The 15,080-nt window shown below is 35.7% G+C and overlaps 1 protein-coding gene across 7 annotated transcripts in view; it reads left to right on the forward strand.

Annotated features, from left to right (window-relative positions):
• Positions 1 to 15,080, forward strand: part of MAPK8 (mitogen-activated protein kinase 8) — a 122,251-nt gene that overhangs the window by 99,822 nt on the left and 7,349 nt on the right. For 4 of the 7 annotated variants that reach the window (XM_032266816.1, XM_032266818.1, XM_032266814.1 and 1 more), the window contains 6 exons: positions 3,102 to 3,267; positions 7,644 to 7,715; positions 9,009 to 9,191; positions 9,510 to 9,634; positions 10,527 to 10,590; positions 14,222 to 14,299. In XM_032266816.1, coding sequence (XP_032122707.1) covers positions 3,102 to 3,267; positions 7,644 to 7,715; positions 9,009 to 9,191; positions 9,510 to 9,634; positions 10,527 to 10,590; positions 14,222 to 14,299 — 688 coding nt within the window. Of the gene's footprint in view, positions 1 to 3,101; positions 3,268 to 7,214; positions 7,287 to 7,643; positions 7,716 to 9,008; positions 9,192 to 9,509; positions 9,635 to 10,526; positions 10,647 to 14,221; positions 14,300 to 15,080 lie in introns of those variants that run through there. The other 3 variants (XM_032266819.1, XM_032266817.1, XM_032266820.1) reach the window with 2 other exon arrangements.

Raw genomic sequence — 15,080 nt, forward strand, 5'->3', positions numbered from 1 at the left:
GCAGCATTCCTGACCTCTACCCACTGGATGCCAGTAGCACTCCCCAGTTGTGACAGTCAAAAATGTTTCCTGACATTGCCAGATGTTATCTGGGGGCAAAATACTGTGAATTGAGAACTTCTGTTGGAAACATAGAAGCATCATAGACCTTTGGCATTAGGTCTGACAGTTAGCTGACTCTTTCAGAAATTTAAGAGATTTCTTATCTTTCTGATTGTAGTTCTTTTCAAGGCATCTTTGTTAGCTCATGGGTCCTGCATTCTTAGACTTAATTGAGGCTGTCTTTAGTTTTCCTGTAAGCTTTCAAGCCTCTGTTGGCAGACTGAGGCAATTTTATCAGTTGAATGATTTTACAGAACTTTTCTCCTGAAAAGCTTTCAGAATTATTATGTGAAAATAATGCATAGAAATCAACCCAAGATATCAGTGACTTAAAGCAATATTTATTGTTTACTTGGGTCTGCGGGATTGGCTGTGTAACACTGCTCCAAACCAAGGGTCAAGTTCAGGCTTGTCCCATATTCAGGTTTCAGCATCTAAAGCGTCCACCAGACATCCTTTTCTCATGGTGAAAGGTAGAAGAGCAAGAGCTATACTAAATCAAGCTCATTCCTCCATATTCCATTGGCCAAAATAAGACAAGTAACTCAACCTATCAGTAGGGTGGGGACACATTGTGGGGTGGGCAGGAATATTTGCAGAACAGTCTACTACTATACCTTCTTGCAGGCATCTAGTAGCACGTAGCTTTTCCAAAATGGCAAGACTCTGAAATTCTAGGCCCTGTTCCCTTTTATTTCTGCTTTAAATAGTGGCTGCTGCTTTTAAATGCAACCCCAGTAGCTACCAACACAAACTACTAAAGTCTTGCTTTCCAATCTCTTCTAGAACAGGGTTCAGCAAACTTCTGTAAAAGCCATGAAGTAAATATTTTAGGCTTTGTGGATAATAGTTTGTGTCACAGCTACAAGACTGCCATTGTAACACAAAAGCAGCCATAGGCGATATGTACTTGAATGAGCCTGACTGTGTTCCAGTATCAACACTTTCTTTGCAAAGCAGGCTGGCCTTAATTTGCCAGCTCCTGTGCTAGAGCTTCAGGTTCATTGTACAAGTGGCTGTGCAGGTGACAGCTTCATGAAATGTTTTGCTACTACATAACCTAGTTCACCTTTCCAACCCTTGATGTGAGTTTCCCTGCTGCTCAACTGCTAAGCCAGGATCTTATGTTTTTATGACAGTTAACACTCCACCTCCGACACCAGTTTTAGTGTTAGAGTAGACTCAGCTGTACTGAAGTAACAGATAAACCCTTAATTCTCAGTGGCTTAACCCAGCTCAGACTTATTTCCCTTGCTGAGTGGCTGGTGCAGCTCATGGTGGGAGTGTGGACTGTGCATGTACATAGATGATCAGCAACGGCTTCCAGAGAATCCTCTGTCTGGAGCATTCCTAATCACCAAAGCAGGGCAGGAGACCACAGGAGGTTGTGCACTGGCCCTTCTCTTCTTTACTTCCACTCACATTCCATGAACTACAACTACCTATGTGCCCTTGCCTAACTGAGGAAGCAAGAAAAATTGGGGAAGAAGACAGAATGTTGGATTAGTTCCACTGCCTGCATAAATTCTGAGTTACTATTCTTACATACAGTTAACAGTGTAATTAACAGCTGTAAGGTACATATATGGATGAATTTCAATTAATATTCTTTGAGGCTTTTTTGACAATTTTTTTGCTTAACAAAAAGTACCTGTCTTTAAAAATTATTTTGCTCTCACTTTTTTCAAAATAAAGTGCTTAAAATTGGAATGTTACTTCTAAATTGGAATCTGCTAGTATAAAGAGCCAGTAATCTTCAGCCATCACACTAGACATTGAAGTAGTATCAAAGCTTATAATATTTATTTTTGGACATGCAATGTTTCTTTTCTGAGATACTATATTTTATAGAAATATTAGCAACATTATATTTACAGAATAGCAATAATGAAATTTTTTTTTCTTCTCGCTCATAAGACCTTTGAATTGTTGGTATATTTAATTTCATAAAGCCACTAGATTGCTTATCTTCTAAACCATCCATGATTGCCTGTCAAAATATGTTAAAGACAACATACATGCCTTTCTGGATATTAACATTACAAAAGAATAGTTGTCTTTTAAGCCAGCTATTTTTCTTTTTTGTATTAATCAGTGATGTTTAATACCTGTACTGCAGAGATAACACTGATTACCTGTGTTATCAGTACAGATAATACAGTACATTTGTGTTCTGGATATATGCTTTCTTCCTTTTTTGGTCCTTTGGCTTATAATAGTGTTCATCAGGGCTAACAAGCAGAGTATCTTGAACATGAAGCCATGAGTGTTTATGCTGCTGCCTAACTTCTGATAGGCACAGCACAGAATATGTTTAGGTTGGGGCCAGGTGAAAAATTCTTCACAAATACATTATTCTGCAACATCTATAGCAAGTAATTTTATAGATTAGTGGCACCAAGACAATGGTGCCCTAATTCTGCAAGCAGACAAAAATTTTATAGCAAATTTATATGACTTGGTGGGAAACCAGGGATGAAAAATGGATAATGACTATTCTGGTCCTTTGGAACTGAGTGCCAGTCTAAAAGATCAAATAACATTTGCTAGGATCAACAAGATGGCTCATTGTTGACTTATAACATCTGTATAAAGCTTATTGTGACTTTAAAATGAGATTTAAAAAATACTGGTAATGTGTTTTGCAAATGAATGTAAATGCTAACTTATGACTCTTTCATTTACTATAGTAGCTCTTTATGTGAGCTTTGTGATCTTTTCAAATCCTGTTTATTTGACCAAAAATTTCTAGCTAATCATAATTTCTATCAATTAAAACATTACTAACTTCTCTAATAACTGGATGTATTCATAAATTTTAAATGCCGTAAAGCTGATTTCTCAGGTTTGCTTTTTAATGATGAATCAGTGCAGTAATATTACAGTGAACAATTAACATGAATGTTTTGCAAGGGATAGGATAAAACTTTATTGTGAACTGTAAGATCTTCATATATAACATGGCAGTTCATTTTTATTTTTATTTTTATTTTCTGAAGGACTTAAAGCCTAGTAATATAGTAGTAAAATCTGACTGCACTTTGAAGATTCTTGACTTTGGTCTGGCCAGGACTGCAGGAACAAGTTTTATGATGACGCCTTATGTAGTGACTCGCTACTACAGAGCACCTGAGGTCATCCTCGGCATGGGCTACAAGGAAAACGGTCAGCACACACATTTATTTGAAATATTTTTCTGATTTGGCTTTTTTTTCTTTATTCGTTAGATGTTTAATGTAAATACTTAAGCCGAAGTACATTGAGTTAAATGTGTATCATTGTTTGAAATGTGTATCAGAAGTTTGCAGGTAACTATTAACTTTTGTCATAAACGTTTGCAAAAACTTGGGGACTTTATTTATTTAAATACAGATACATACCATCAGTACTACCATTGGATGAAAAATTTGTTGCCATGGCCCTGAGACAGAATTTATGCTCTTTGCTTGCCTGTAATTTGAAAATGAACATGTCTAACATGGTCTCAAGGATGTATAGAGTATACTGACAATTTATTATTAGTGCACATTAGTGATATTTGCCCATATTTCCAACCCCATGAAACTAAAGCTAATAGCAGTGGCACTCATCATCAACTTTAAGAGGTACAGTAAGCCCTCTGCAAAGCTGATGGATAAATAAGGTGACCTCTTAGAGGAGGTAGTAGTTTCATCAAAACCTTGTATCCAACCTTAAGGAAATGACTTTGTGTGGGTATATCCAGTTGTATCAACCAACCATCGAATCAGTGTTGAACAAAATTATCTGGCATGTAGATCATGAATTTAAACATTTGTTTGGAACTACCTACTTATAATTTAGGAAGAAATTTTGTTGAGCCTTATAAATTTAGGAGATGAATAAATCTGCTAATAAGCATGGGATTTTATGGGAAAAAAAAGTCATTTTTAAAAATGTGGTGACTTCATCCAAAATACTACCAAGAATAAAACCTAGACTTTTTTTTCTGACAAGGAATCTGGAATAGTGGTTCACTTTGAATCAGAAAATTGTAATAAGTCAACTTCTAAGATTCTTTTTTATAAAAGGTACGATTAAGCTGAGCTTAATTTCCTTTTCTGAGCTGATTAAAAACAAATACTTAAACATTTGCTATTAAATTTTTATTCTTAAGTAAATATGCTGTTCTATTTTCTTACTCTCTACCTGAAATTTGAAGGATTTTTTTTTTTTTTTTGAGAATTGATAACTTCAGGTGATCCACCAGCATGAAGATTGCTTTTGCATTTGCTGTTAAACTATTGATTGTCATAGATGCGGTGTTAGTGTCAGTGTCCTATAAATATAATATTACGATAACTCCCTGCCAGAAATTAGCAGTAAGAGAAACTGTCATGTAAAGAATTGAGGCTGGGCAGGGTAGTTTACGCCTGTAGTCCCGACACAGGTGGGAGGCTGAGGCTGGTGGATCACTTGTGGCTAGGAGTTTAAGACCAGCCTGGGCAACATGGCAAAACCCTGTCTCTACTGAAAATACAGAAATTAGCCGGGTTTGGTGGCACACACCTGTAATCCCAGCTACTCTGGAGGCTGAGGCATGAGAATTGCTTGGACTTGAGAGGTGGAGGTTATAGTGAGCTGAGATTGCATCACTGCACTTCAGCCTGGGCAACAGAGTGAGACTCTGTCTCAAAAAAATAACAAAAAAACTGACATGTGGTTCCTCTCTTAGTTAAGAATTATGTAGATCACATTCTTGCCTTCCCACTCCCACCCTAGGAAATGGAGTCAAATGCAATGCTTAATGATGATATCTATATTAGCCAGTAAGGTTAGATATAAGTACTTCCTCCTTTTAATGACACCTCCCACTCATTTTATTTATTTGTTTGTTTGTTTGAGACAGAGTCGTGCTCTGTCACTCAGGCTGGAGTGCAGTGGTGCCATCTTGGTTCACTACAGCCTCCACCTCCAGGCTTCAGGCCATTCTTCTGCCTCAGCCTCCCAAGTAGCTGGAACTGCAGGCACACGACACCACGCCTGGCTAATTTTTTTTTTATTTCTAGTATAGATAGGGTCTCATCATGTCATCCAGGCTGGCCTCGAACTTCTGACCTCAGGTGGTCCACCTGCCTAGGCCTCCCAAAGTGCTAGGATTACATGCCTGGCTTCCCACCCTTTTTTTTTTTGAGATGGAGTTTCACTCATGTTACCCAGGCTGGAGTGCAATGGCACAGCCTTGTTTTTTTATGTGCCTTTTATTGCAAGCTACTCAGAGCATTTTGGAAAGCAGTGTAATCAGTATATTTTTAAATGCTTAATAGACTAAGCACTTAGAACCTTTAAAGCTAGAGTTGTGCATGAATCAGACTTGTGTTCCTAGTCTTCACTGACCCCCATAATATCTTCTCTCATGCTTACAGCTTTCACAATACTTTTGTTTAAAACAGGCTTTTCTGAAAGTTACCAATGTAAGTTGTATGCTGGATAAAGTTTAACATTCTCTATAAAATCTGTGGAGATTTATTCTAATAGATTTTTGTCAAAAATGAAACCCTTAGAAAAAAATTTTCTCTGAGGCACTAATTTATAACTATTAACTTTTTTCCTAAAATCTTATTCTTGAAAGCTGAATAACATAAATGACATAATTCATTCATTTAAAGATGAATAACATCTTATATGTCATTTTGCATTTGCTGTGTAAACCATTTTACATAAAATGTCATTTTGCATTTGCTGTTAAACCATTGATTGTCATAGATATGATGTCATGTGTCAGTGTCCTATAAATGACATAAATATAAAAATATAAATATGAAAATAATCATTTTAAGATGAAATTTTAGGGAAACTTTAGTTCCACAGTATTTATAAAAGTAATTCCTAGTTTGGCTCCTAAGACTCTTCAGAGAACTGGCAGTCTTTTAATAAGAATGTGCTGTATTAGAAAGCACAGGCTTTAATTTTCTAATTCCTTTAACATGAGTAAGGCTGAGTCTCCTTCTGACATCTACTTCTGCCCTTTTCCTCTTGTCATTTTAAAGAATTTGGACCTTCAGATGTCACAACCAAATGCAAGTTTCTAAGGCTTTTCCTTTTAAATCGCTCGTTCTTCCCTCTTTTCCTATTAAACTGCAAGCACCTATTCTCTCCTTTTTATGTGATACTGAAACCCCAAGGCATAAAATTCCAGTGTGTTGTCAGTTTCCTTAAGTAGTTGGAGATCCTCAAATTGTCTGCTTCTGTGTCTAGCAAATTCTTGTCAACATTGATTGGGATTCCCATTCACAGTTGGCAAGGGTCATCAGTTAAGTCTTACAGGACTCTAGATAATCGATTCATGGGAGCTGTCATACTGTATCTAGCCAAAACTAACTTCTTAAAGCAAAAGCAGTTTGATTTTATAGATTTAAAAAACTTGAGATAGAAAACATGAAGTACATTTTTTTTGTACTAAGTTTTTCTTGATTAGTTCATTCTCTGTGTACTTGTTCCTTTTGGGATAGCAGGGTAAATACACCATTATGTTGCCAAGAAGACAAAAGGACTTTTAATTTAAAACAAGCATAGCACTTCTCAATTAAATAAATTTGGGAAATCCAGTTTAAAAATTTTAAAGAACTTTAGATTAACTTTTTAATTGTAATTATTCATAAAGACATTATTTCTGTTCAGTGTTTTAATATGCTGAATTATTTTCTCATGCTTTTTTCTTTTATTTAACTTAAAGAGAGAGTATAATGCACAGTTGAACTTATAAATAGTATAGTATAAAAATTTTGTTTGTATAAATTTACTACCTCATGTACGTTTTTATTTACAAAAGTTATGTTTTGTTCTATTTCATATTTTATAAACAAGTTCTCAGGGACAAAACATGCAGGATTTTTTATTTATCCTATTTCTGTGCATAGCTCTCACTTTGAAATTAGATATGTAATTGAAATGCCACACTTTACATTTTCTTTTGTGAACCAAAGCCTTTCGAAAAATAATTTGTGTTTTAAATTATTCCATTAGCTAAAGTTACAATCACTTTTTCTTTTTGTGATGTTTTGCAGTTTTTATATAATGCAGTCATATTATGCTTCTTTGATTTTAATGACCTTTTGCTTTGCTTTTCCTTCTTTTGTGCTGCAAACATATAGTGGATTTATGGTCTGTGGGGTGCATTATGGGAGAAATGGTTTGCCACAAAATCCTCTTTCCAGGAAGGGACTGTATCCTTGTGCTGCTGCAGCAGTTAATTAGTTAGGTGATGAACTTCTTTATGTTCTCTAATGAAAATGAATATACTATATTCATACAGACGGGTTTTTAAACAGGCATGAAGTTTGTGGCTGTTATAGTTCAAAAATTGTTGAGATAAGAAACTGAAATATTTGTAGGCTGCATATGGCAGTAGGACATACAGTCTCTGCTGGTAGTCAGAGCACATTCACTGTCACTCATTTTTATTTTAATACTGCTTTTTATCATTTTAAAGTACACATGGTGTGTGTGATTTTATTTTATTTTATTTTATTTTATTTTTTAACCAAAATCTTTACGTTAATGTCATTGCATTTTGTTTTCAGTTGACATTTGGTCAGTTGGGTGCATCATGGGAGAAATGATCAAAGGTGGTGTTTTGTTCCCAGGTACAGATCGTATCCTTATCTTTGGCCTAAAATGTAGTTTCTAAAGGTCAAAATGTATGATAGCACTTCAGTCTGGTCAGGTGTAATGTTTTGTCTCTCCCTAATATATTGTTAAATTACTCTTAAAATACCACCTACTATTCAACATAGACTTTTCTTACCCTCGTTTATTGTTTCATATGTTAATTCTTAACCCTGCTCAATTGTAATTATGCACAATTACTTGCCGGCTTTGAGTTGATTTATTTAACCTAAATCAAAAATCATGGCTTGCATTAAACGTTTCTAATAATTACACACAAGTCTAGAAATATGTACAGCTTAATATGAATTTTGAAGCTTTCTGTTGCTTCTGGCCACCCTTTTGTTTTGTCCCCCCACCTCCTTTTTGTTAATGTTCTGTGTGGTTTGTGTCTTCTGATTGTTGTCTCATTACTCACATAACATACTGATCCTTTCATCCGAGAATTTCATATAAAACTGGTAATGATAGATTTGGATTCATGCTTTTTATCTCACTACTTTTAATATTTATATTAATAGTGATTTGTTATGTATTTATCAGCTAGTAACACTTAGAATTGTTTTAGGAGGGGGAATGGGAAAAGCCGTATTCACAATATTACAGTAAGCAAGTTTTAGTCCTTGACCTTTAGGGTCTTGGAGTGTAAGGACTAGAACAAAAGACCAGGAAATCCTAACCTTACAACTTACTGAAAAACTCAATCTTTTTGATAAGCATTGGAGCATTAGAAAAATTTTTTAAACATAAGCTGAACAAAGAATGGCAAAAGAAGTGCCACTTTTATCGAAACCTTTTTTTTTATTGCAACTGGTTATTTTCTGTTAGTGCAGAAAACTCAGGAAAACAGGATGGGTTATAGAAATATTGTCTAGGAGATACAGTACAATCATGTTTTCTGATAAATTGACAGAAAAGGCAAATTTTGTATATAATCATAGCATAGTTTGCAGTTAGAGCCACTGTGGATAGTAATTGTCATTATTCTTTTAGTCGCTTATATTTTTATTTAGAATTTGTGAGTTTAAGCTTCCATTTTAAGGTAAAATCAGTTAGTATGCACACACACAATAAATAAGGTTAACAAAGCTTATTTATTGGTCATTTCTGTCCACCTACAATCATTGCCTTTTGCAAGGTGCCTGTGAGATATAAAATTTATAACTGCCACATCCTTTCTTAGGATTTTTTATATTTCTATTTTCTTGTATTGTAATATGGATATGACTAATGTGTTGAACATTAGTTATGGAGTATTTTTCTTAGCTACTTGATATTAGATATTGATCAATGGAATAAAGTTATTGAACAGCTTGGAACACCATGTCCTGAATTCATGAAGAAACTGCAACCAACAGTAAGGACTTACGTTGAAAACAGACCTAAATATGCTGGATATAGCTTTGAGAAACTCTTCCCTGATGTACTTTTCCCAGCTGACTCAGAACACAACAAACTTAAAGGTACTTTTTACAAATATATGCATTTAATCCCATCTGGGGTGGGTGGGTGTGTGTGTGTGTGTGTGTGTGTGTGTGTGTGTGTGAGAGAGTTTATATGTATTTATATTCTTATGGGACGTAACTCAAGGTGTTCTCTGGATGGTGGAAAAAAATCAGGTTTTTGTTACTTTTTTCTTTAATTTTATATATTTTAATTGTGTATAACATATAGTATTATTTTTAAAATATGCTTTTAAAATAAATCTTAAATTGCTGAAATTGATTAATAACTTGAGAACTTTTACAAATATATGTACATTAACATCATTATGTTTGCAGCCAGTCAGGCAAGGGATTTGTTATCCAAAATGCTGGTAATAGATGCATCTAAAAGGATTTCTGTAGATGAAGCTCTCCAGCACCCATACATCAATGTCTGGTATGATCCTTCTGAAGCAGAAGCTGTAAGTTATTTTCTTAATGTTTACAGAACACATTGCATTCTTAGAGTTGGAATTAAAGTTAGGTTTGGAAGATACCTTTCAATTTTAAATAAAAATGTAGGTACATGATGATGATATTTTTCTGTTTCTTCATGAAGACTACATTAAATAAACTATGAGCATATTCGAGTCCCCCTAAACAAAATAAAGTTACTTCCCACTGTTTTTTGCATTCTTGTCTGGATACCTAACCAGAGAACTAGGATGTTGAATGCTCTGGGGGAACACCCTAACTCAGCTGTATATAAAACAAATTACTGTGTCCAAAGGAAAACAGAATTCTACAATCTGTGATGTAAATAAAATGTGGCAATTTCAAGAGCTGGAAGAAAAGAAAAAGACAGTTAAACATTTTTTTTTCTGCAATGAAGGAGTCTTCCCAAACTGTTCTGTCTATATAAGAAAGTTGATGATTGATCAGTCTTGGTCTAGTGATATATTTTTTGTAAGTCATCTCTCTGGCTGGTATTTCAAATAATTAAAAAGAGTTAGGCCGGGCGCGGTGGCTCAAGCCTGTAATCCCAGCACTTTGGGAGGCTGAGGCGGGTGGATCACGAGGTCAAGAGATCGAGACCATCCTGGTCAACATGGTGAAACCCCGTCTCTACTAAAAATACAAAAAAAAATTAGCTGGGCATGGTGGTGCATGCCTGTAATCCCGGCTACTCAGGAGGCTGAGGCAGGAGAATTGCCTGAACCCAGGAGGCGGAGGTTGCGGTGAGCCGAGATCGTGCCATTGCACTCCAGCCTGGGTAACATGAGTGAAACTCCGTCTCAAAAAAAAAAAAAAAAAAAAAAGAGTTAAAATACTCCCAGCATACTAACGCAATTATTATTGCCTTGTGTTTTTCAGCCACCACCAAAGATACCTGACAAGCAATTAGATGAAAGGGAACACACAATAGAAGAGTGGAAAGGTACATTCATCGGATTCTTGGAGGGAAACTGTGAAGGAGCTTCTGGTTTTTCCATGGTGATTTATGATGCTAGAGAAATTCGTGACTTTTTAATTCATAACTGAAATTTGATAATAATTAATGTTTTTACATAGTTGGAAAGTAAGTCCGCTTCCCTCTTTAATCTTAAGTTCCCAAGCCTCTCACCCTAGACACAGACACCTAAGTGCTCTCTCATCTGTTTATCTATGGTATGTGAATATACAAATGTGTTCAGTGTCTTCCACCCTTTTAAAATCACATATGGTTGTGTTTGGTGTATGCTATATGTTTTGCTTTGTTGTTATAATCAAATATCTGGAAGGTTATTCCCTTTTGGTTCACATATCTGCCTTGCTTGCTTTAATAACTGGTTAGTGTTCTGCTGTATGAATGTGTCACACTTTCCATAGACAGCTCCCTCTTGATGAGCATTTAAGTTGTGTCCAGTCTGTTGCTGTTAGAAACAACTCTGCAGTATTCATGTTCACATATGAGAACATGCCTGGAAGAAAAATCCTAGAAGGAGATGTGCTAAGCCAAAGGATATTTTTTGGTTAGGTCCAAATTACTCTCCAAAGAAATTCTAGTAGTGTACACTTCTGTCCATATTATATAGAAGTCTCTCTTTGCCCTCACCTTTGCCAACAGAATGGGTTAATTTTTAATATTTGTAAATCTAATATAGTAGTTTTATTCTGTTTTATGAATGTGGCTGAAATTAACATTGCTTTGATGGTCATGGAAATGTTCAAATATTTCTCCAAAAGATCCCTTGGGACATGTGGGCCAGGTAATTTTTAGGTCCTTTTTAACTTCCATTTATGTTGTTGTCCTTCAGTGTTTTGACCACTTTTGTAACTATGTGACTTTAAGTAAATCACTCCCCCTTCACTGCCCCCACCCCACACTGCCTCCTGCATTTTACCTCATCTGGCAGAAGACCTGTTATTAAGAATTGAGTCTCTAAATACTGGGAAGGCAAAGGGGACTGGGGAGGTATAAACATGAATAAGTGACCCACCTGTACATTTATTTTGCTAAGGATGAATTTGATTCTTTTGTCATAGAAATTGAAGAGATTTCGAGATTGATTTTCTCTGAACTTTGAGAAACCCATGGTTAGCAGAGCCCATGACAAAAGTTAAAAGAATGATAAAACAATAAAATTGGTAGAGTCTGGTGGATTTGAATATGTAATACCTACATATAAAGATGTAGCTCTGTACTGAGTATGTATGAAAACATTAACCTGATATTTTTACCTTTGACTGTTTTACAATAGACCATAAGGTATTTTATAGAATCTTTTTTATTTTTATTTATTTTTTTTTTTTTTGAGACAGGGTCTCATTGTGTCGCCCAGGCTAGAGTACAGTGGTAAGATCATGACTCACTGCAGCATCAAAACTTCTGAGCTCAAATGATCCTCCTGCCTCATCCTCCCCAGTAGCTGGGATCACAGGTGTGATCCACCACACTTGGCTAATTTGTTTGTTTTTTTTTTTGAGGCAGGGTCTCACTGTGTTGCCCAGGCTGATCTCAAATTCCTGGGCTTAAGTGATCTTCTTGCTTTAGCCTCCCAAATGGCTGGGATTATAGGTCTTAAGCCACTGCGCCCAGACTGGCTAATTTTAAAAAAAAATTTTTGTAGAGATGGGGTCTCACTCTTACCTAGGTTGGTCATAGACTCTTAATAGGCCAGCAATTGTCAGGCACACCATTATGTACCACAAAGAAAAAGAATACACTGTGAATTGTACTGCACCATTGATTATAAGATGTAGTCAATTTCAGAGATTTTAAACTGAAAAAGTACATCTTAAAATCAGTGAAATACAGTGTTTTCATTTGTATATCAATATATTTGAGGGGTTTGATTGCTTTAAAAACATTTACCTTTATTCTGTATCCTTTACTCCTAGCCCCAGGTGCATGTCAGTAATTACTCAGACTGCCTTTTCAAGATTTACTTAAGAGTTTTAGCTCATAGCAGAAAGAAAAATTAATTGCCAAAGCCATTAACTAGAGATGGCTTTGCCTAGTTAGTACTCCTAATTAGTTTTGGTTCTTCTGCCTTAATCCCTTTGTGCCTTTTCCCTGAAGAGTGCTATTTTCTCTCTTTAAAAATCCTCTTATTTCGAATGTTTATCATTACTTTTTGTTTCTTTGAAGAAAACCATCCCTTATTCCCTCTTTTTTCAGTGCTTTCTGTTTTTCTCCTTCAAAGCCCAAGGTTCCTATACCAAGCAAACTTATCTCTGGTTGTTGTTCATTTCAACATATTCACTTATTTTACCTTATTGCCTGTATAAATATTGTCATACTCTGTAGTCAGAGATTCTTTATCAGAATTTTAATCTTCAAGAATTACACAGACTCCTTGAAATTTGATGCAACATTTTTTGTTTGTACATTTTTCTCAGAAGAGAGTTGCCTACTTTCATAAAATTCTCAAAAGATTCCCTGACCCAAAGAAGAAGATAAATAATGGTGATGTGGCATCCACCATTAAGGTTAAGTGTAGTGTGCCTTGTGAGTCTGAATGTCTGCTTAAAAACCTTAAGTAGGTCAGGTGTGGTGGCTCACACCTGTAATCCCAGCACTTTGGGAGGCCAAGGCGGGTGAATCTTTAAGGTCAGGAGTTTGAGGCCAGCCTGACCAACGTGGTGAAACCTCATCTCTACTAAAAATACAAAAAGTAGCCAGACTTGGTGGTGGGTGCCTGTACTCTCAGCTACTCAGGAAGCTGACGCAGGAGAATTGCTTGAACCCAGGAGGCAGAGGTTGCAGTGAGCCAAGATTGCACCATTGCACTGCAGCCTGGGCAACAGAGTGAGACTCATCTCAAAAAAAAAAAAAAAGAAAAAAAGAAAACCTTAAGTAGGTAGGAGGCGCATATACAGTATTAATACCAGCAGAGCAGCTCCCAGTGTCTCTCTTTCATTGGAATAGTTGTCACAGTGGTCCACTTGCTCTCTGGAAGCCTGGCAAGAGAAAAAGATTCCCATGGAGAAATATTCTTGGAAGTGATAACCATGCTTTTACTCATAAGAAGTTGAAATGTAGCTTACCTGCTTTTTCTCTAATGAAAATGTGTTTATCTTCATTCTAATTAAAGAAGCTTTTGCACACTCTGATTTAAATCTTTTTAGCATGTATCCAGTTGAGTACCCACAGTGCACCAAGCTTTATGCCAGGGCTCAGGAAATGGAAGTTAGTAAGACAAACGTGGTTCAAGCCCTCACTGAGACACATTGTAGTACAGAATGGTATGTGGTATGATGTGTTGTAGTACAAGTTGCTTGTGGGGTGAAAAAGAAAGCTTCTAACCCAGCACCTTCAAACCAACTTCAGAAACAGTAGTTACGGGGAAGAGTAGTAGTTACGGGGAAGAGTAGTACTTCCTTTCAGTATGATTCATTGTTGAGTGTCAAGGAATTGTTATTAACATCCTTGATTCTTAGGAATCTTAGGCTGACACTTAACTGTCATTGTAAGGACGCATTTTGAAGTACTTCACATGTATAAAAATTTCCACTTAAACCATACATACATTGTGAGATTGGCTCTTAGACTTTGAAAAGTTCATTTTTGTTTACTTCTTTTACAGAATTAATATATAAGGAAGTTATGGACTTGGAGGAGAGAACCAAGAACGGAGTTATACGGGGGCAGCCCTCTCCTTTAGGTTGGTTACAATATAAGCATGGTTAAGATTACAGTTTACTTTTTGTGTTGTAATCTTCAATGACCTGAAACCTGCAGTTCTTCCCGTATTTACACAACCATTATTCCAGGTTTAATAAGTTTAAGGAAATACAGCTTGGGTGGTGAAATTTGAAAGCACTGTTAGGCTTTTCTACTAATACATTATACTAATGCATCAGTAACTGACTATTCATGAAATGCACATCTTTTTCTATGATACTGACATTCTGTTGAAGAACAGAAATTTAAAAACTTTTTGTTGGCATTGTTGCCATGTCTTTAAAGAAGAAACTTCTCAAAATTCAATATACTTACCTTTCTGTGATCTTGACAGTCTTTACTTTGGATAAATAAAAGCATTACTGCAAAATTTAGTACATGTGATACGAAGTTGCTGTCTTTCTCTTTTTAATATTATTGATTTCTTGAACTAAGGCAGTAATACTAAAACCATCACTAGAAATTATTATTTTTCTAAGACGAAAACTGGGTTTGTAAGAGTTAAAACTTTTTCTAAAATCATAAGCTGATCTTATATTTAATGTTAGTACAAGTAAAAGTATAAAGAATAGAGGAGAAAAGTTAAATGACAGGTAACATGTACATATTAAGAACATACCACATGACAGACAGTACTGGTTTATATACTTTATTTCATTCAGTCCCTAGGACCCCAGGGTGTAGGATTATTGCACACATGTTATAGATGAGGAAACTGAGGTTCAGAAATTTGAAATAACATAAGATTGCAAATCTTTTAT

This window comes from Sapajus apella, unplaced genomic scaffold (assembly GCF_009761245.1).
Source record: "Sapajus apella isolate SASKATOON/1434 unplaced genomic scaffold, GSC_monkey_1.0 scaffold161, whole genome shotgun sequence".
NCBI lineage: Eukaryota > Metazoa > Chordata > Mammalia > Primates > Cebidae > Sapajus > Sapajus apella.